Source organism: Streptopelia decaocto (genome assembly GCF_964273445.1).
Source record: "Streptopelia decaocto genome assembly, chromosome: 7".
NCBI classification, from domain to species: domain Eukaryota; kingdom Metazoa; phylum Chordata; class Aves; order Columbiformes; family Columbidae; genus Streptopelia; species Streptopelia decaocto.
The window spans coordinates 39,471,374-39,492,931 of NC_138661.1; the positions used below are offsets into that span (position 1 = coordinate 39,471,374).

Sequence of the window (21,558 nt, forward strand, 5' to 3'; positions counted from 1 at the left end):
GAACTGGATACAATATTCCAGGTGTGGTCTCACGAGGGCAGAGTAGGGAAGAAGGAGAACCCCTCTGGACCTACTAACCACCCCCCTTCTAATACACCCCAGGATGCCATTGGCCTTCCTGGCCACAAGGGCCCAGTGCTGGCTCATGGTCATCCTGCTGTTCACCAGGACCCCCAGGTCCCTTTCCCCTACACTGCTCTCTAACGGGTTGTTCCACAACTTATACTGGAACCTGGGGTTGTTCCTGCCCAGATGCAAGACTCTACACTTTCCCCTGTTATATTTCATTAAATTTGTCCCCACCCAACTCTCCAGCCTGTCCAGGTCTCGCTGGATGGCAGCACAGCCTTCTGGCGTGTTAGCCACTCCTCCCAGTGTGGTGTCATCAGCAAACTTGCTGATAGTACACTCTATTCCCTCATCCAAATCGTTGATGAATATATTGAATAATATAGGCCCCAGTACTGACCCCTGAGGCACTCCACTAGATACTGGCCTCCAACTAGACCCTGCCCTATTGACCACGACTCTCCGGCTTCTTTCCTTTAGCCAGTTCACAGTCCACCTCACTACTCGGTCATCCAGACCGCACTCCCTCAGTTTAGCTGTAAGGATGCTGTGGGAGACTATGTCAAATGCCTTACTGAAATCAAGGTAGACCACATCCACCGCTCTGCCGTCATCCATCCATCTTGTTATTTCCTCATAAAAGTCAATGAGGTTGGTCAAGCATGACTTCCTCTTGGTGAAGCCGTGCTGACTGTCCGTAATGACCCGCTTATCCTTGGTATGCCTTGAGATGGCACCAAGGATAAGTTGTTGCATCGCCTTTCCAGGGATGGAGGTGAGGCTGACTGGTCTATAGTTATCCGGGTCCTCCTTCTTGCCCTTTTTGAAGACTGGAGTGAGATTTGCTTTCCTCCAGTCCTCAGGTACCTCTCCCGTTTCCCAAGGCTTGGCAAAGATGATGGAGAGTGGCCTAGCAATGACCTCAGCCAGCTCCCTCAGCACCTGCGGTTGCATCCCATCCGGACCCATGGATTTGTGGATGTCCAGATTGCCTAATTGCTCCCTAACCCAGTCCTCATCAACCGAGGCGAACTCCTCCATTGTCCTGCCTTCCTCTGGGGCCTCAGGGGTACGGGGCTCCTCAGGAAGGACAGCCTCCAGCAGAGTAGACAGAGACAAAGGTGGCGTTCAGTAACTCTGCCTTCTCTGTATCTTCTGTCACCAGGGCACCCACCTCATTCATCAGTGGGCATGCATTGCCTCTGGTGTTAGTTTTATCTGCCATGTATTGGAAAAAGCTCTTCCTGTTGTCCTTGACCCCTCTCGCCAGGTTTAATTCTAAGGAGGCCTTAGCTTTCCTAGTTGCCTCCCTACACCTTCTGACAGTACTGGTCCTGTCCCTTGTTTTCCTGTCTGTCAGTCTGTTACACTGGATGTCTGCTGATGCTTGATACAACTCAAAAGCTTGAAATTTTGCAGTTCGTTAGTTGAGATTTTACTGCTGTTTCCAGCCCAGTCTGACTCACCATCATCTTTTGCTGAAGTTACCAGTTCAATCAGCACCTGATGGATAGTCTGTGCCTGAAGATACTGGAACTGAATGGCCTTACTCTGGTGGAGCATGAGCACAATGATGGGGAAGCAGACATGGATGAACAGGTGAGCTTGTCTTTTGCAAGCACATCTGTCAGGAGTTTCCCAGAGCTGTTCCAGTACCCAAAGAATTATTGGCTTGATTGTGAGTTGCCTGGAGCTTCTACCGCTATTTGCAGGACAAGAGCTTCTTCATTTGGTTTTGTCATAACTCAGCAACTTGGTTATGGGTGTGTGAGCCCCTTGCCATTTACTTACATGCCTCAGGGGTGCTGCATAGAACTGTGTCATAAGAGATGATGCGCAATAGTTTGAAAAGTCAAAGCCTCTTTTTAGGTTGTTAGTACCCTGCATGAGATCAATTAAGTAACTGAGTCCAATTGTTGCACTTAGTTGCAATAGCTCCTTGTTGCTTTTCCATGTAGAAAGATTTTAGTTAGAATGAATTTGTAGTCATGCCTGTTCGTACCTGTTCAGATGTTTCTTCACTCATCCATACCTATCAGAGGTGTCGCAGTTTATAGGCTGTTAGCAAAGTAGCAGCCAGAGGTTTATGAAGACTTGCAGAGCAGTAGTGGTATAAAGGAGATCAACTCTCTGTCCTCTCATTGACTCCAAAGTTAATATTGAACATGTTATTGAGCAGCTGCTTATTTTAGAAAGCTCTTGAATTAAATTCTTCTTGCTATAAGTGAAGCAGTGGAAGCAGAAGCAATTTAAAATGCTTGATAAGTATGTATTTTGGAAAATTAGCTCTATTAAGAGCAGTGGTGAACCTATGCAGTCCTTTTACATGAAGGGAGTGAAGTTTAGTGTAAGTAGTTGCTTTGCCAGTTTAGGCTAGCATTGATCTATCTTTCTTTTCTTCATTTCAGGATGAAAAGAAGCGTTTCACTGTGGTCCTCTTAAGCCTACGACTCCTTGCCAAGTTCCTGGGGTTTCTTGTTTTCTTGCCATATCGCACTGTGGAGCAACCAACTAGAGACTTGCAAGACTCTGCAGTAGCGTTAAGAAACCAAGTAAGAAATTACACTCTAAGAAATCTAACTTGGCCTTTTGCTTGACAGGGTTACGAATAGTTACGCTGTTTCAAAGTGAGCTGGTGGTTCCTAGCATGATGTTGCACTGTTCTTTGCCCCTACTGCATATTCTGGGGTTGGGAACAAAGGAAAGAGGAGTTTGTGTAAGCTAGAAAAGAGGGAGCAATGCACTGATGCTGAGGTTCTCAGTCTTCTGTTGTTTCTGCTAGTCTGGGGCTGTCATACCAGAACTGTGACCTAGCTAAGATCACCTGTATTTATAGTGTAAAATCAAGCTACCAGGAATGTTTCTGTTAGTTTTGCAACCATCTCCTAGCGGTGTGTCGTACTGAATGTGAGGAGGAAGGGCTTAGACCTTAAATCCACTTGTATGTAGTCAGGCGTATAGCCTCACTTTTCAGAGTCCCAGTGGGAGCTCTGTTTGCTGTCATAGTGTGGCTTTTACCTCTGCTCATGGGCAATTAAGTGGTTTAATTAGCCAGAAAGTCACCTCTTACTTGTACAGAAGATGAATTCCTAGAAAGAAAAGTCAAGATATAGATAAAGTTTTTCTTTAAATATTAAAAGGTCATATCAAGCTGCTGCTTTTAATTTCTGTTGTCCATTAAGACCCTGCCTGTACTGGATGTATTGAAGCTTCTGAGACAATCCATTCGGGATCAACGTTCTATCCTCACTATTCCTTGGATTGTGGAGTACCTTTCCCTTATGGATCATATTGCTCCTTTCCTTGATTACTACAGGAAAGTATTCTGTCTCTTGCTGCAAGTATACAGGTAAGAGCTTGAGAAAGGATATTTGTTGAGAACTTTTCTGTGAAGTTTTGCGTGCTTAGTTGAGGTGCTCGGTGTTTGAGAATGCATGTTGGCCCTAGTTGGAGATTCTTATAAAAGTACTTTTGTGTGTTTGTGTGCAAATCATGAGCACTTCTTATCTTACATAAAGTTGCAAAGGGAGCACTTTCAAAACCCAGAGATTAATATTTTAATGTGTGTTTTTTCCTGAAGTAAAGAAAATTCTTTAAATCCTCTCTCATCCTACATCTGCAGCTGTGAATTTTAGACCTTAAACCCACAAGGTCTCCCATGCCTAAATAATGCTCTAGTTTTCTTTCCTATATACATGAGGAAATTTGGAGCATGTTCTAGAGAGTTACTTAACACTAGCTTTTGCAGTGTGAACTTAAAACAGCATGTTATTAAGATGCACACAAACAAAAAAGTAGAGCTTGCTCTACTTGTCGTTAGGCAGATAAGTAAGGAACGCGTATGTGGTGACAAGTAGTATAATTACAAAGTGAGTGATTTGAGATTTTTTTTTTTTTTACCTTAATGAAAACTGAGCTACTGAAATCTAACTCTCTCTCTTGCTGTTTTTGGTGCATGGCAGGTTAATGGTCCTTTCTGAAGATAAGGAGATGAGTTTCCTGAACAAGCTGCTGATCCTTGCAGTTCTTGGTTGGCTTTTTCAGGTAGAGTGTCCTGTGTGCACACAACTGTTTCCTGAAGAAAAAGTGAGGCACGAAACTCAATAGAAAATAGTATTGAAATGAGTTAAAACACTGTAGAACAGTAGTTTGTTGTTTTGGTGGTGGAGTTTTTTTTTTTAAACTAGTGTGGGGTTTAAAGAATTCTCTGTGTTCTAATGAGAATTATTTTCCATTAGTGGAATTGTGTGAAGCAACATTGGTTTTCCAAGAGGAGTTTTAATTGCTGCTGAAACAGATTCTGCTTATAAATCTGCATCCTTGTAAGCAAATTGACAGCTGGTTCCTGTTAGAACTGGAAGCTCTTGTCACAAAGATGGAGAGCTAGCTGGCAGCCTTGAATTTGGGGGGAATTTTTTCTCTGATAAAGGGATGGTGTCTTTGATGAACTGTCAAAATCCTTTTGTGCTTCCAGTTGGAAGCGGGGTAACTGCTTAGCAGGAACTTGTTGGAAAGCTGAAAGATACTGCATGGGGAGGGTAAGGAAGGTGCTTCCTGTTATTGTGATCAAATTAAATCTTTAATTTTGTGGAAAGGTTCTCCTTAGGGCAGAGAGGATCCTTAGTGCTGGGGTTTTTTTGGTTTTTTTTTTGGTGAGTGGCAGGTTGGTGAGATTTTACTGTTTTCTTTATTAGAAATGCTGTGAGTTACTGACTATGGTTTGGGTTGTAACTGCTGGGGTTTCTGTTTCAGGTTCCGTCAGTCCCTGAGGAGTTGTTTTTTACCACTGATGTGAGGCAGGAGGGATTGATGATGGATACTGTGACACCTGCTCAGGCTTTGGTGAGTTAGTGTAGTAGCATGTCCTCTGAATCTGTGGATGAGGGCGGACTTACCACAGCCTTGGGAGTTGAAGATTTTATCAGGAACTTGGCTTCAGTGCAGCTGCACTGAGCGTATGTAGGCAAATGGACACAATGCCCCAGTTCATCCAAGTGCCTCAACTGCGTTGCGTCCTGGATTGTCAGATTTGTGTGTGTTACAGCTCTGGGGCTTTTGTCAGGCAGGAGCTGTCTCACCTGCTGCAGTGATGTACAGAATAGGTGCCAGGTTATGCTGAAGGATGAGATACTGTTTTCCTGCTTTCTGATCACTGCAGTACACAGTGGGCTGGCAGAACGGTAGCTCTTCCCAGCAATAAATACTAGTGATGGTGAACTCAACAAAGATAGTAAGATGGGACTCTAAGAGCGAGATTGCTGTCTTTGGAGTCACCTGTTTTCCAATTGCATGATAAAGGGTAGCTGAATTGAAAGCATTATGAGCAAGCAGAAAAAGAGCTGAATTAATTGCATGTGTGATGTTTCACATAACTCCCAGACATGCAAGACAATACACAGTATTCCTTGAAAAAAATAAATAATATGTTTGCAAAGAGATATATGTATCTTGTTCTGATTAGAAAGTTCTGCTTTGCACTGTCTCTTCAATCACAGAGACAAAATGCAGAGATCAGCTGTTTGTGGTTTTGCTTTTGCTTTTTCTTCCCCAAAATGAGTGCAGTACGCACTGCCTGCGTGGATGGGATCTGAAGTTGCTTTTCCTCCCGTGCCTCTGGCTGTGCTAATACTGGGGTGGCATTATTCCCCAGTGTGGTGTTCCAGTGAGTCTGGGTGAAGACACCTGTGGAGGTGTATTGCTGACAGATGTGCCTCGTTTGTTCTCCTCCATGGATAGGTTTCTCTTTTATGAGCAGCAGCTCTGGCAACAGTCCTGGTTCCCTTCTGTAACCACCGTATTTAAGCTGGGCTTTGACAATGATCAGAAAGAAAGTTCTTTAGTTAGCTACACTAACTAAATGTAGAGCAGCTCATTGTGTTACAGGGCTGGACTGAGCACTTAGGCTGCAAAGTTCATACTTTTACTGTGGGTTTGGAATCCAGTTATTTTTATTGCTTTCGTGGAAAGGCAGTTCTGAAACCTGCCCATGACAACACATATGGCATTTCTGACTTGCTGAAAACTGTTTATTTCGTGCTGTGTCCTTTCAGCATTTGCTTCCTTTTCTCACCAGGACTGTGTGCCCCTGGTGGATCAGCAGTTACTTTATACCTGCTGTCCCTATCTTGGTGAGTATTTTATTTATATTTACTATATAAATAAATATATTAGTATATATTTATTTTTATTTAAATTTTAAATTTCTATTTATGTTTGTCCTTTGGTACTGTGAGTCCTCAAATCATCTTTCTTACACGTCCTCACTACTTGAGGTTTCAGTTGTGTATGAGTCAACCTTGATAAAAGCCTGTATTGCAGAAGCTCAGGCAGCTGTGAATATTATCTGGTGAAGCTAGGAGAGGGAGGCTACACAGTCAGGATAGTGGATCTACAGAGCTTAAATACAGAGGGACAGGGGAACTCCTTTGAGCATATTTCTGCTGCCAGGCAGAGGGGAAGGACCTTTTTGTGCCCCAATGCATTATCAAGCAGTTGTCTGAGAGATCTTCCTGGGATCTCTCTGCCATTGGTGAAGTCTCTATCTGTAGACAATAGAGTCCCCGGTGGTGGGATGGTGCTCCCCTTCTTGGTACTTAGCTGCTAGGAAAAACATGTTAAACCTGCATCACGAAAGCTTCTAGGGGTTGAACATGTCTTCAAGCTTTTCCCCTGGTGTTTTCTCCTGACTATTGGAATTTTGTGTAACTTTGCTTGGCTTGTTGGCCTTGTAGACTTCACAGTTCCTGCTTGCCATGCTAAAAATGGATGCGTAGAAATTACTGCTCCCCGAGCCTTCTGAAGAAGTCCTATGTGCCAGGGAGCTTTTTGGAAGCCTGCTCTTTTATCTTTGGATCCTTGCCATACCCTTGCCAGTTAAGTGAGCGGGATGCCCCTCTGCTTTTCTGAAACTTCAGCTTTGAGAAGTTTCAGAAGCTGAAAGAATCTACTCTGGAAACAGGACTGACAATGTCAAAATCTCTCCCTTGAGTTTTTGTGTGTTCCCTTCCTCATGGGGACAATGACTGCTTTTGCACGTGTTTCTGTACAGGTGAGCTGCGGAAACTACTTGCCTCTTTTGTGGCTGGTAGTGGAGCAAAAAATGGTGGATTTATAAGGAAAATCACTCCCACAGCTGCAGAGTCCTTGGTACCCAAGGCTTCTGTCACACAGCGGAAACTGCAGGTAATAAAATCAGGGAGTCACAAGGGGAAGCAGGGCAGGAGAAACCGCTTGTGTGGTGGTAGGGTACACAGTGGCAGCCCAATGCCTGGGAAAGCAAAGCACAGGCCTAGGCGGCAGGGGACATGGTGTTTAACAGTCGAGTATCCTTACTCTTCACTCTTCTGCTGTAGTTACACGGCTGGGATACCATGGGAGTGGTGAAATTCAGATAACTTCAGTAAGCATTCCTGTAGTTGCAACAACGAGCCTATTTCTCTCTCTGTCACTTCTTTAACATAAAATGTTGATATTTTTCTCATACTCCGTTTTGGTTAGGTTGTAGCAATGTTTTCCACCAAAAGAAGAAACTCTGTCAGAGCCTACAGAATTACCAGCCTGTAATTAAGAGAGGATCCTTTCTTTCCAAAATCAAACCCTGTGGGGTGACTAACTACTAGTAGGTGCTGTCAGAACTTTACCATTCTTCCTTTCAATGGACATTTGCTTATGTAGCTTCATAAACCCTGATAATGAGCTTTGAATTAAATGGTTAGAATGAAATAGGGAACAAGTATTTTACAAGGGTGCTGAATGGTCCAATAGCAGAAGTTCCAGTGTAGGCAAATTTAGTGCCTTTTACCACAATTCCAGATGGTAGTTTTGTCCATTCCTGTGTTGAGGAGGATCTGGGTGGAGTACTCTAATGAACTGTAGCACTTCTCTGTTGAACAGGTAGAGTTGGAACAGGCCTTCTTCCACAACCAGCCTCCCTCCCTGCGGAGAACAGTTGAATTTGTGGCGGAAAGGGTGGGATCCAACTGTGTTAAGCACATCAAGTAAGTGCTAGAGATCTGTTCTGTGCCTTAAGAAGTAACTTTACACTATTGAGGTAGAGTTGATCCTTTGTAATTGTGTGTATGGGAGAAGGAAAGCTTCCCTCAGAGCATGCTGTATAGCAGAACACGAAGGCTATATAAGGCTATGACAGTGGGGTTCAGCAACATATGGATGACACCAAGCTGAGTGGTGGAGTTGACATGACTGAGGGACAGGATGCCATCCAGAGGGACCTGGACAAGCTCGAATTGGCCCATGTGAACCTCGTGAGGTTCAAGAAGACCAAGTGCAAGGGGCTGCACCTGGGTTGGGACAACCCCCAGTATCAATACAGGCTGGGGGATGAAGAGATTGAGAGCAGCCCTGAGGAGAAGGACCTGGGGGTACTGGTGGATGAAAGACTGGACATGAGCCAGCAATGTGCACTTGCAGCCCAGAAGGCCAATCGTATCTTGGGCTGCATCAAAAGGAGCATGGCCAGCAGGTTAAGGGAGGTGATTCTGCCCCTCTGCTCTGGTGAGACCCCACCTGGAGTCCTGTGTCCAGCTCTGGAGCCCTCAGCACAGGAAAGACATGGACCTGTTGGAGAGGGACCAGAGGAGGCCACAGAAATGATCAGAGGAGTGGAACAGCTCTGCTGTGAGGACAGACTGAGAGAGTTGGGGCTGTTCAGCCTGGGGAAGAGAAGGTTCCAGGGAGACCTTATTGTCACCTTTCAGTACCTAAAAGGGGCCTGTAAGAAAGATGGGGACAGAATTTTTAGCAGGGGCTGTAGCAATAGGACAAGGGGTAATGGTTTTAAACTGAAGGAGGGGAGGTTCAGGCTGGATATGAGGAAGAAATATTTTACAGTGAGAGTGGTGAAACATTACAACAGGTTGCCCAGAGAGGTGGTAGATGCCTCATCCCTGGAGATATCCAGGCCAGGCTGGACAGGGCTCTGAGCAACCTGATCTAGTTGAAGATGTTCCTGCTCATTTCAGGGAGGTTGGACTAGATGAGTTTTGAAGGTCCCTTCCTACCCAAGCTATTCTGTGATGGATAAACCACATATAGCAAAAGAACTGAAGAAACCATGCCAGTCTTGTTTTAATACAAATTCTAGTTTCAGCAGGATTAAAAGTACTGTACACATAAAATTTCATTTTCAAACTTGAAATCCAAATCCTTTCCTCAGAATTGTCAGGATCTGTTTGAAAGCGTTATGGGTGCGCTACCACCAACAGTAATCATTCATGTGAAGAACTAGCTGCTTTCAGTTTGCCCCATCCCTGCAGACATTCCAGGCCAGGCTGGATGGGACTTGGAGCAACCTGATGTAGTTGAAGATGTTCCTGCTCATTGGAATGGGGTTGGACTAGATGACTTTTGGAGATCCCTTCCAACCCTATCCATTCTATGGACATCTGAATATCTGATTGCCATCTTAGAGGGGAATTTATGAAGGGATGCAGAGAGGAGGTTTGTATGACTGTGGGGCACTTGGAATGTGAACATAGTGCAGCATTTTAAGAGTTTATATCCCTTTCAGAATGTTCTTGCTATAGATAGGAAAATCTCAGAGGTCAGAAGTGACCTCTGGAGGTCATCTGATCCAAACTCCTGCTCCAAGTGGGGCAAGCTGTCAAGTTAGATCAGGTTGCTTGACATCATTTCCAGTTGAGTTGTGAAAGTCCCTAAGCATGGGAATTCAGCAGCCTCTTAGTATCGTATTCCAATGCTTCATTTTTCCAAGCTTTGTGAAAATTGTTTCCTTATATACTATCAGAATTTCCCTTGTTCCAGCTTGGGCATGTTGCCTGTCAACTGTTACCTGCCCACTTCCTGGAAGGGTCTTGTTCTTTCTTTTCTATAACCCTTCCCTCTCCCTTCATCTTCTCTTCTCCAGGCTAAGTGAAACCAGCTCCCCCAGTCTCCCAGTACGTTATGTTCTCCAGCATCCCAGCTATCTTGATTTTTTTTTTTTTTTTTTTTTTTTTTTTTCCCTGCAGTCTCTCGAATTGTCAGTGGCTTTCTTGTGCTAGGGTCCCAAAGCTGGACACAGCACTCCAGGTGCAGCCTCACAGTGGTGAGGGAAGCAGTAACTTCACTTGACTTGCTGCCTGCACTGTTGCTAATGTCAGCCCAGTATAAGGTTAGCCTTCTTTGGACACTGCTAACTCATTCAGCTTGTCTGCTGGAAACCCCAAATCCTTTTCTGCAGAGCTGCTCCCTCGCCAGCACACCCCAGCCTGTACAGCTGCACAGTCACCACCCCGTTGTCAGCCCATTTCTTTACCTTGTCATAGTCCTGAGTGGCAGCTCTGCCTTCCAACATGTCACTCATGAGCCTGCTGGGGGTTTGCACTGTCCCATTGTCAAACTTGTTGAAGACATTAAATGGTATCAGCCCACAAGGAGTGCTGGTTGTAGTGGGCTGCTGTTGACACTTTTGAACATGAGACCACTATCTGTTGGAAGTCTAAGGATATTGCTGCCAGAAAAGATGCCTGCAGCCATATATGTTTCTATTAAAACCTAAAGGCTTTTGACTTTTGAGTCTTAATGCTATTTTGCTGTTTCCTTCCTCACAAAAACAACAAGGAGATGGTACAGTACTAAATGCAGTGTGATGAATTCTTTTTTAGCAGAGTCATTTATTGCATTTGAGATAAGTATCCTTCTAACTGGGAGAACAGCAGGTTACAATTAGCGTGCACCATTTCTTGTGTTGATTTCAGTCTGTATGATTGTTCTTGTTTTTGTTCTTGTACCAGGGCAACACTGGTAGCAGAGTTGGTTCAAAGGGCTGAAGTCATGTTGCAGGATAAAGTGAAGGAGAAGGATGCTAATCATGACAAGCTGCTTGAAGAGGTGTGCGCTCACCTGTATGAGGAAGGGGCCCAGGCACTCATCAAAGGCAGAGAGTAAGGAGGAAAAGTTATTTAAATTTGTGCCTTCCCTTGTCTTCTTACTGCAGAATCTATAAGCCTAATTTGGCTAGGCCTGTCATGCTCAGGTTCTGGTGATTATAAACCCTGACCTCTGCTCTTCTTAGGATGACTGCCGCGCCTCCAGACAGTTAATGCCATGTTTGTAGGAAGGAACAAAGGTGCTGTCTGTCCTGCATCCAGCTCCAAGTGGACATGCACTTCAGCCATTGTATTTCCCCTCTTTGGAAAACTGAGTATTGCAGCTTGGTGGCTTGTAATTGTGCTTTCCTGTCTGGTTCTTTTGGTCTGACTTAATTCGTTGCAGTCTTCCAACCGGTTTTGACTGTAAGAGCACGTGGAGGTTGCTACAGTAATGAATGGCTGATTGTTGACCAAGAAATTTGACTAATCCTGTGGCGTGTTTTCTTTCTTTTCTTGCAGATTTTGCAAAAAGAAAGGTCCTGAGGCAGTAAGGGTGTTATTGCCAGAAGAGACATCTGCAGCAGTACGTATTTTCACTAAAACTTGACTTTAAGTTTGGACTGTTATCACTTTTCCATTGCTGCTTCACTTATCCCTTAATGGCTTAGGAAAATGGAATCTATTGATGCCCTCTTCTGAGGAATAACAGCAAAGGAGAGTCACCTCTGCCAGACTGCCATGGATATTCTGGTTAAAGTGATATTCTAGCCTGTACCTAACTATTGAACCTAGAATGGTATAGAAATTGCATTCATCTTGCAAAGATAATGCTTTTAGCATCAACTTCCCCAAGCATTTATGATGTTTGTATGGGGTTTATGAGGTTTGGGAAATCAAAATGGGTCAGTCCTATTGCTCAGAGTAGCAGTTCCCCCAGAGGTGGTGGTGCTCTGTTTAAATGTTGGATGCCAAAATAAAGCTTCTTTCCTCTAGACTTCCTTCTGACATCTCACTGACTACAGTGCTGTGAATGTTAGTAAATCCCCTATCACTTGTTTATCTTCCCTGTGAAGGTTTTAAGTAGCGCAGAAGACATTGCGGTGGAACTGGCTACTGAGAAAGCCTGTGGCTGGCTTTCTGCCAACATTGCAGGTGAGTCTCCTTACCTTGAACTAGGGCTTCTAATGTGTGTCTTGTACTCTTTTTCTGAGATCAAGGAGTAGAATTTATTCCAGTGTTATAAAGTACTTGGTCCTACTAATTTTTCTTTTAGTGGGAAACATGCAGTTGCTCTGTCCCACCTTGTTCAGGTATAAGAGGCATGATTTCTAGCTCCAAGAACCTTCTTCAGGGATTTTTCAGGCTTGGCCCATGTAAGTGATTTTTAGTTATGGAGGCTTGTAGGATGGTGAGCATGAGTGCTGTGGAAAGCTGCTTCTGCGTATGTCATCTAGGCTGAAGTTGTCTTAACACATCAAATATACAATACAGACAGCTGCTCTCTCAAGCCACCTAATAGTCCTTCTGTACAGAGTGCTTCTGAAATACTCTAATAGTGCTTTGGCAACACTTCAGGATCTCTGGAAACCTAATGTTTCAGGAGGTTGTGCCAAGAATCTGGGGAGGAATATCCAGCACCATTTGCAGCAGCAGGAGTTCAGTGTTTTGGATGCTGGTCAAAACTTATTTTGGTAGAAAACATATGGCTTTCATGGGCACAGTGGTTGAACGGGTATGATCATGCCGATTCAGCTTTCTACATTGGCATTGCTTCCTGGCTTAGCTACTGTGTTCATTAAACCCGCTGAAATATCTTGAGAAAAAATGAGTGGCTGCCTTGTAGAGCTGTGGCTTAACATGCTCTACACCTCTGCCTCTGCCTGTTAAATAAAGTAGGAGCTCAGAGTTAGAAGGGTTTCAGAGTGTAACCTGTCCTCATTCGCCATGGCCCTCAGAGTGAGAGGCTAATACAGGTAGTGTTTGGAAACAGTTGTCTGCCTCAGCTGAAGTAAACAGGATTTGTCCTCTGTTCTTTGTAGCCCTCATTAAAAGAGAAGTGAAGGCAACCTTCAACAGAATGCTTAGAGTCCCAGGACTTCCCCTGCCCAGTGAGGATGCTCTGGAGTTGAGAAGGGACTGCCCTCCAGGCTGTCAGCACCGCGCTCCCTTTCCCTCCCAAATCATCAATGAGATTAAGGTACATAGTGTTCACCTTCTGGCTTGCCCTAACACCCTTTTTATTTTTCATCTTGTTTTTTTTTGTGTATTTTGGGGTTTGGTTGGTTATTGGGTTTTGGTTTGGTTATGTTTGTGTGGGGTGTGTGTGTTTGGTTGGTTGGTTTTTAAAGGGATGTTCTGGTTCTAAGGAACTGGCTGTGAGGAGTGTTAAGGAAGCATGATGGAGAGATCTTATGTTTTTTTCATCCCCCTGCTGTCTTTGCGTAGATCTCAGTTCTCTGGTCAGGAGTAGTGTCTTAAATACAACATTTCTGGTAACATTGCAGTGACCTTTTTGATACGAGTAGCATAGAAACCATAGTGTGGTGAACGTTGTGTACAATTGTATGCTGGAGAGCCAGTATATTAAAATAGCTACTTTTTTGTAGACCTGCTCTTTTTACGGAGAGTCTCCTGGTCTCCATTTAAAGTAAGTATTTCCTGTTGGTCCTTTCAGTTCTGTAGTACTCGGTAGACTATTCCATCTTATACACCAAGAATTCTATATTGAATTGTCAGATGAATCTGTACAAACGTGTTGAAAGATTTTTGCCTCTCTACATGTGTACCTTCATTCATCTACAATTAGGGTGGACCAGAATATCTTGAAAAGAAGGTGGTGGTACAGAGTTCATTTCAGCCTTAGATCCGAGCAATTTTCTGTTCAAGCTGGTTCAAATTACATTTTGGTCTTTTTTTCCCAGGCTTTTAAAAGGTCACTGCACTTGTAAAAATTATGCAATTATATAACCTGTGAGAGTAACCCATGAGGAAAAGAAGAATTCTGAAAGCCTCACTTTTTTACTGTTATGCATTCTGTCTATTATTTTTGCTGCTTCTTGTCTGAGCCATAATACTGGATCTCACTGTCATTGCATTCCCAGCAATTGTGCAAGAATGAGTACGCATCCTTTAACATTTTCTTGCTTGAGCTAAAATAATAAGACAAAGGTAAGGTATGTGAGGAAACCAGGGGCTTTTTCTGTAAACTGTTGCTTTTTGAAGATATTTTAAAATTATATCTTGAGATACAACTTTATTTTTTATTTTTATCTTGGGTTCCTGATACTGGCTGGTAAATTGCTGGTGATGGAAAGTGCTACCACATGTAAAATTGGCTAAATCAGTTTTTATGCCATAAATCATTTAGCGCTCTTCATACACAGCTTTGTGTTGACACTGAAACTGCCTTGACAGTATCAGAGGACTCTGGATTTCTATAGCACTACTACCCTGAGCTTGCTTGCGGTGCTGTCAGATTTATCTAGAGCTTTCAGAGCTAGTTACTTTTAAGGAGGATGAACTGGTTGCCCTCATTGACCTGGACTTGATAACATCAGTGAGAACTATGGTAGAAAATCAGACCTAGGTAAGGTTGTGAAAAAATTCAGCTTTAATCTGTCTTATGAAATGAGGAGGATACTACCTTTTTTTTTTTTTTTTTTTTCAATGAGGACCTGAGGACTGTCTATGAACTGCTCTGTCATGAGTTCAAAGATCTGTTTGTGGAAGTGCAGAACACTAACAGGTGAATTACTGCTGTCTTTTTTTCCATCAAGGATGTGCTTTGTATTGCCGTGGGCCCCCGGGATGAGGCCGAAGTGATTGACTGCGTCTGGCTGGAGAGCTTGCTGGGAAGATTGAGTCAGACACTTCGATGCAGAAAGGTAGAAGAAGCAAAAAAGCAACAAAAAACCCCTTGGACCACTTTGAGCTGTCTTCATTCCTGTAAACTTGTGAGCTTGCCTTGCCTCACAGTTGAGTTCAGTTAAATGTTTTTTGTCTGAGCTCATATGTGACAAGGTTGCACTGTGTTGCTTTTTTTTTTTATATTGTGTAGATCTAGTCATTCCTTAAAATTAACCTTTGTGGATCCCCTTTTCATAAATGATCTTTTCTTGTATTGCAGTCTTTAAGGGTCACCTGATCACAGCTCTGTGCTTCTTGTTGTAAATTGCCTGCTCCTCTCTGATATTTTTATCCCTTGTGAAGCACAGTTTTGTTCAGCGTGCAGTATGGGGACAAAGATACAACTTCTTTTGTGTTTTCCAGTTCTTGTGTCCCACATCAGAACAGCAGCTGGCAAAGTGCACAGTTGAGTTGGCCTCTTTGCTGGGTAAGTCAGTGATTATAAGCTATTTAAGACTGGAATCTGTTACTACAGTTCTCTTAAATCCTTGGGGTCAGAGACTTTAGCTTGTAGACCTCATGGATGTTTGATTCTCTAGTGTCATTGAGTCTGTAGGGTTTTTTCTGTCAGTTTTGGTAGTTGCTCTTATTCCCTTCCACCTTCTGCAAAACAGCATTGAACTGTGACCAACCATCCTTCAGATCTGTTGTTCTCATTCACATCTCCATTGTTTTTTATTTATTGATACCTTCATTTAAATATGTGATATGCTTTCCAGTATTTCTGCCTCTGAAAAGTTGTGGCTGAGTTTTGTTGTTTTGGTTTGGTTTTTTTTTCCTCTTAAGAGGAAGGGCCTGTTCCCTTAAATTATATTAAGTCTCCTTTTTATGTCTTTGCTCCTGCGAGTGTTTTCAGTTTTGGTGTGGTGATTTTCTTTTTTGTTTGTTTGGTTTATTTCTCTTTTTTTGTGTGTTTCATGTGTGTGGGTTTTGTGTTTGTTTTGTTTCTTACTTGCTCTGTGTAAAATACGATGTTTTTCTCAGCTGGAGCTAGGGATCTGAATGCAGGTGTTTTCTCCCTGGGCAACCTTCTAGTTTCTTAAGAAGCTTTATACATGGTTCATTCTTCTGGAAAGCAAAATATTGTGAATCTGAATATTGTGAAATTTCATTTTGGGGGGCAGCAGTGTAAATCTGCCCCATTCCATTAGCCTGTCCCAAGGAAGATCTGGATCTCTTCCCTGTGTATGTTTATCTGCAATTAAACACTGTTCAGTTTTACTTTCTCATATATGAAGTTATGCAACTCTTCCTATAGTCGAAACTATGAACAGCTATTTAATCTGTTTATAGATTTAAATGTTGTTCTACTGTGTTACTCTCCTTTGGAGTAACACTTAGGTCCTCTTTTATTAAACATTAGGCTGACTTTTGTTTAGTGAGTCATCTGTTAAGACTTGGGACTATATGCCAACCAAATGGTATTCTTTATCTGAGTAGTATAAATCTCTTCCTATGCAATACTTGTTTATATTGTTTTAAAGCTCATAGTTTTGCATGTTTTTAAACTCCAGCCCTCTTGGGTTCACTGGTTTACACTCACTGAGTGTTTTTGCTTCAGTGGTTGATTAGGTACCAGTTATGCAAAATGTGCTGTTGGACCAAGATGATGACTATAAAAGGAAAATAACGCAGCTGTAGAATTTCACCTTTCTTCCTTTTCTTACAGTTTCAGATCATGTTCCTCTGAGTCTGGAGATCAAATCCCCAGAGAAGGGCTTTGAGAGGCTGTGTGTAAAGAACAGTCCCACCTATGGCCTTCTAAAAGTGCTGCTTTCTGTCTGGAAGGAGGACTTTGGAACACCTGTTCCTGTGCAGCTGATGTTCAGCAAGAAGAACATTGGTTATCTTGCAGAAGCTAAGCAGCGAGAGGTAAAGTTTATTCCCATCTATGGAGCTGCCAGTTATCCTGCCTGATATGAGATATGGATGTAAGAGCTCTGCCTGCCCGTGGTGTTCACTGATTGCTCGTGTGAAGGAGGCCAGCAGGGTTTGGTCTGCTGTTAGCCGGCCTTGTTTCTGCAGGGCTGGAGAAAGAGAGGCCTGTGTAGCACTGGTCAGTGTTTGATACGTGTCTGGTGCACACAGTTACATTTAGGAACAAACAGCAAAATAGCCCATTTGGCTTGGGAGCTTATGAAGACTTGAACACACGTGACTTTGTAGTTAGTTGCATCCGTGTCTTTTATCACCTTTCATTTTCACATGCATATTTGTGTTATAAGATCCCCAGCTATGAAGCTGAAAATCACCCTGTTTAGTTGCAGGCTAAAACCAGCTTATTTCGGCAGGTAGGAAAATAAGTTTTCAAGCTGTTCTTGAACATCCAGGAATTAAATACTTGGTGTGTATGGAAAACTGAGAATTAGACATTTTGAGACTTTGTGATAGGATACAATTTATGAATTAAAGGAATTTTGTTCACTCATTTTGGATGTTGCTCTTTGGTGTCCTTCATTGCCATACCCAGATAACGTGCTTTGTCCTTTTGCTCCTTTTCTCTACATTCTGATCCAAGAAAAACAAATTGTATAGGGATAAAAAACCAACAACAACAAAAAAAAACCTAAAACCCCATTTCTTTGAGTTGTTGATATTTTTTTTTCTCTTCTGCAGTGGGATTTGTTCCTTTTCATGCTTCATGGTCTTGTAGAACATGAACTAATGAGAACAAGCGAAATAGAGAGTTGCTTGCATAGCCTCGAAGAGCTCCCTTGGCCCTCAGTAAGTAATTGGATGTGCATGAAAAATAAGTGAAATAAAATGTAAATCTACATTAATAGTCAATCCTTGTATTCTCTTTTATGTAGATGAAGCCCGTAACCTTCCCTGTGTATAGTTTCCACTTAATGCAGCAGCAGGACTGGTTTCCCATAAGCTTGTTTACTGTTACTAGCATGTGGCAGAAATGTGGACTTGTGTGAAACCCAGCATTGCCCACACAGTGGAAATGTTTCCAATAAAATCGTAAACCAGTTTGGAGACCAGCTGGCCAAGCTACCAGTTCTACCCTGAATGTGTTTGCTGTGCTGTAGCTGACAATGACATGGTGGGAAGGGTCTTAACTGACCAGACTTGCATTTAAACCGCTTTGCCTGCTACCCCCAGCATGTGAGAGGAGTCAGACTGTTCTAGCCAGAGTCAAAATGTAGGAAACCACCTAACATGAGGGTCACAAGGATGGAGCCAGGCTCTTCTCGGTGACAACCAATGATAGGACAAGGGGCAGTTGGTACGAACTGGAACACAAGAGGTTCCACTTAAATATGAGAAGAAAGTGAGGGTAACAGAACACTGGAACAGGCTGCCCAGGGAGGTTGTGGAGTCTCCTGCTCTGGAGACATTCAAAACCCACCTGGACACATTCCTGTGTAGCCTCATCTAGGTGTTCCTGCTCTGGCAGGGGGATTGGACTAGATGATCTTTTGGGGTCCCTTCCAATCCCTAACATTCTGTGATTCTGTGATTCCTTGATAGAAATGGGCAGTATTTTAAGGCTGGTGAGCGTTTGCGTATCAGAGATGTTTAAGCGTTTTAAATTGGGGCAGTGATCATTTCTGAGAAGGGCGGGGGATTAGAGGGGAAACTGAACGTTGATTGATCTTTGCAATCAATTTTGTAGCTTGACCAGGCTTCCGCACTTGCAAAATAATTAACAACATGTTCAACCTTGTAGAATTCTTTACTAGAAAAATTAAGCCTCTTGGTTGACATTTGTTAATAAGGCTTCTCTGGTTTGTATCTGTTGCAGGACTTCTTAAAAGAACTGGAAATACTGTCCAGAGTATTTATATCAGAACATCATAAAGAAGAGCTCAGGACTAACCCCTGTGAGCTGACCAGACAATCTCTAGGTACCGTGACAGCACAAAGTTAGTGGAGGTGGAGTTTCTGTGGACAGAAATTACAAATGAAGATGCAAATGGCATTTCTGGTGTTTCTGAGTGCGTTGGGAGCTCTTTGCTGGGAGCGTACTGCAGATAACAGGTCACACTGTGCCAAACCTGGACCGGTCTTGCTGTTCACGGACATTTTGCTGTGCTGACTCTGCTGAAGGATTTACATCAGCCAGTGCATCTCCAGGTCAAAAGTACTTTAAGCACCTTGATTGTGGCTCAGAGCAGCCATTTTATACACTCAGACACTTTTTGTATTTGCACAGCAACAGGCTGTGACTCAACCCAGGAATCGATTCAAGTGGACAAGTTACTTCGTGATCAGAGAGATGGTCTCCTGGGGGCCCTCTCTTAACCTAATGTGGTTTCTCATCCTGTCAGAGAAGGGAAAAGGTGAACCTGTATGACATAGAGATGAACCTGTATTTATTTTTCTTTGTAAGCTCAATTTTGAAGGTTTGATTTTAATTTTTTTAAGACTCATTTTAAAAGTTAAACCATATTAAATATATACCGCAGAACACTGATGGCATTATTCTTAAATGATGTAGACGCTGAAGTGTTTTTCCATCTCTTGTTGGAAATGCAACTTGTAATTTCCTGGGGATTTAGATAGAAATAAGGGAGAAAATATCTGTTTATATTTTTTATTGAAGAAAGTATTTTTAAGACACTGTTATACTATGTGAACATAAATGGCATCTGGCTGCTATTAACTTTTTTATAATCCTTCTTGCCTTGAGTTTGGGTTTTATCAGACAGGAAGTTCTGCAGTGAGAAAACTACAGCCTTGGAAGAGCAGACACCAAAGTTGTGAAAAATCCCTGTGCCAGCCCCGGCGAGCGGGTGTGGAAAGGAATCCTTGTGGAGAACAGGGGCTGTTTCCTGTCCCTGCAGGTAGCTCATCACCAAGGGGGTGACGTCCTCTTCACCCACCCCAAGTATTTCCTTGAACTGGGGTTTGTGGTAGGGACTGCTGGTGGCTGGCACAATATAACTAGGTGCTCATTATAGCTGTCTTATGGGATGTTTTTTCTTCCCCCCTGTAGCAGTGAGGATATGATTTCTTTTTGTCTAGGACTGTCCTATTAGTGCAGGTTTTTGTGTTTTTTTTCAGATATCAAATTTTATGTTATATAAGAAAAACATGTGAAGGCCAGGGCTTTTCAGCTTGCTCATTAACTTAGCTCTTCCTTATATAAGAAGGTGAAAAAGGTAACACCTTGGAGTCAGTGATTTAAGAAAAACCACGAACAGACCTAATTAGGTAGAACTGTGGCTTCTATTAAAATATATTGGCTACAGAGAGTGAAACCATAGAGGTGCAGCAGTGTCTGAACTGTACTGAGCTTTTTGTTGGTTACTAAGCAGTGCATTGAAAGGTTGGACGTGTTCCATGTGCATGCCTTATTTGAGGGGTTTTCTGATGTGCTTGTAGCAGAGGGTCCCTAGAAGCAGCCATGCTGGGTATGCAGCAAGGACATGGTAATACAAACTGAAATAGCAAGTACACCATATTGTAACATACCTGCTCCCTGAGGCTGAGTATTACATGGCAAATTGCTGCAGCTCTCATTCAAAGTTGTTGTTTGTCACAATAAATATGATTAAATTACCTGTTCTGTGTTCAAGCTGTTATATAACCTCTTTGTACTGGGCCAAAGTACAAAAAAAGGTGCCTTGCCACAAAGCATGTGGCAGAGAAAGCATAGTAACCTCTCCTGTCCAGCCTCATGCTTCTCTGCTTGTACTGAAATATAACATAGTTTTGTTAAATAAGAGAGGTGCTATTGGTGGAAGGGGGAAGAAGCTGGAATTCATAATTTTTAAAAAGATCATCCCAGCTCTGGAAGTTACTTCATTTCGATATTGTAAAACTGTTTGCATAGATCCCATGGCCACAGCTGTTTTCATGACATCTACATACCTGAATTATCCTTCTCTAACACAACATGCTTGGAAATTTTTATTTAAAAGGTGATCAAGCCCCAGGAGCAGTTTACTACTTCCAGAGAGCATAGGTGTGCCCTGTTGGGCAGAAGGGAGTTCTTCAGTGGGAACCAGCAGGTAAGAAACACCTCTGTTTCTGTGTTCTTGTGTCTTAATGCAGTTACTCTAGTTCTTGGGCATCACATGATAATCAGCCTTGGTTGCTCTGCAAAGCCAGACACCTGACTTTGTAACTAAACCTTAACAACAGTTGTAGAGCTCACTGTTTCTGCCTAGGGAGACTCGGCAGTGGGACCACTCTCGTGAGGGCGTGTGACTCCGTGCGATCCCACTGAGCTCCTCTGGATATGAGTCTCCCACAGCATCCTCACAGCTAAATTTGACAGAGTGTGGTCTGGACAATCGGGTAGTGAGGTAGACTGTGAACTGGCTACAGGAAAGAAGTCAGAGAGGTGTGGTCAATGGGGCAGAGTCTAGTTGGAGGCCTGTATCTAGTGGAGTGCCTCAAGGGTCGCTACTGGGACCAGTACTATACAATGTATTAATCAATGACTTGGACGAGGGAATAGAGTGCACTGTCAGCAAGTTTGCTGATGACACCAAGCTGGGAGGAGTGGCTGACAAGCCAGAAGGCTGTGCTGCCATCCAGTGAGACCTGGACAGGCTGGAGAGCTGGGTGGGGAAAAATTTAATGAAATATAACAAGGGCAAGTGTAGAGTCTTAGAGAACAACCCCAGATTCCAGTATAAGTTGGGGAATGACCTGTTAGAGAGCAGAGTAGGAGAAAGCAGGATGACCATGAGCCAGCACTGTGCCCTTGTGGCCAGGAGGGCCAATGGCATCCTGGGGTGTATTAGAAGGGGGGTGGTTAGTAGGTCCAGAGGGGTTCTCCTTCTTCCCTACT

The 21,558-nt window shown here is 43.1% G+C and overlaps 1 protein-coding gene across 2 annotated transcripts in view; it reads left to right on the plus strand.

Moving 5' to 3' along the window:
- Window positions 1-20,313, plus strand: part of CDAN1 (codanin 1) — a 35,331-nt gene extending 15,018 nt beyond the window's left edge. Inside the window, exons 12-28 of one of the 2 annotated variants that reach the window (XM_082058672.1) lie at window positions 1,554-1,668; window positions 2,478-2,621; window positions 3,252-3,418; window positions 4,032-4,113; window positions 4,822-4,911; window positions 6,143-6,197; window positions 7,118-7,251; window positions 7,963-8,066; window positions 10,824-10,973; window positions 11,421-11,484; window positions 11,975-12,053; window positions 12,941-13,098; window positions 14,678-14,785; window positions 15,171-15,234; window positions 16,477-16,679; window positions 17,424-17,531; window positions 18,559-20,313. In XM_082058672.1, coding sequence (XP_081914798.1) covers window positions 1,554-1,668; window positions 2,478-2,621; window positions 3,252-3,418; window positions 4,032-4,113; window positions 4,822-4,911; window positions 6,143-6,197; window positions 7,118-7,251; window positions 7,963-8,066; window positions 10,824-10,973; window positions 11,421-11,484; window positions 11,975-12,053; window positions 12,941-13,098; window positions 14,678-14,785; window positions 15,171-15,234; window positions 16,477-16,679; window positions 17,424-17,531; window positions 18,559-18,684 — 1,951 coding nt within the window. In that variant the 3' untranslated portion in view covers window positions 18,685-20,313. Of the gene's footprint in view, window positions 1-1,553; window positions 1,669-2,477; window positions 2,622-3,251; window positions 3,419-4,031; window positions 4,114-4,821; window positions 4,912-6,142; window positions 6,198-7,117; window positions 7,252-7,962; window positions 8,067-10,823; window positions 10,974-11,420; window positions 11,485-11,974; window positions 12,054-12,940; window positions 13,099-13,507; window positions 13,549-14,677; window positions 14,786-15,170; window positions 15,235-16,476; window positions 16,680-17,423; window positions 17,532-18,558 lie in introns of those variants that run through there. The other variant, XR_014184644.1, reaches the window with a different exon arrangement.
- The last annotated feature ends 1,245 nt before the right edge of the window (window positions 20,314-21,558 follow it).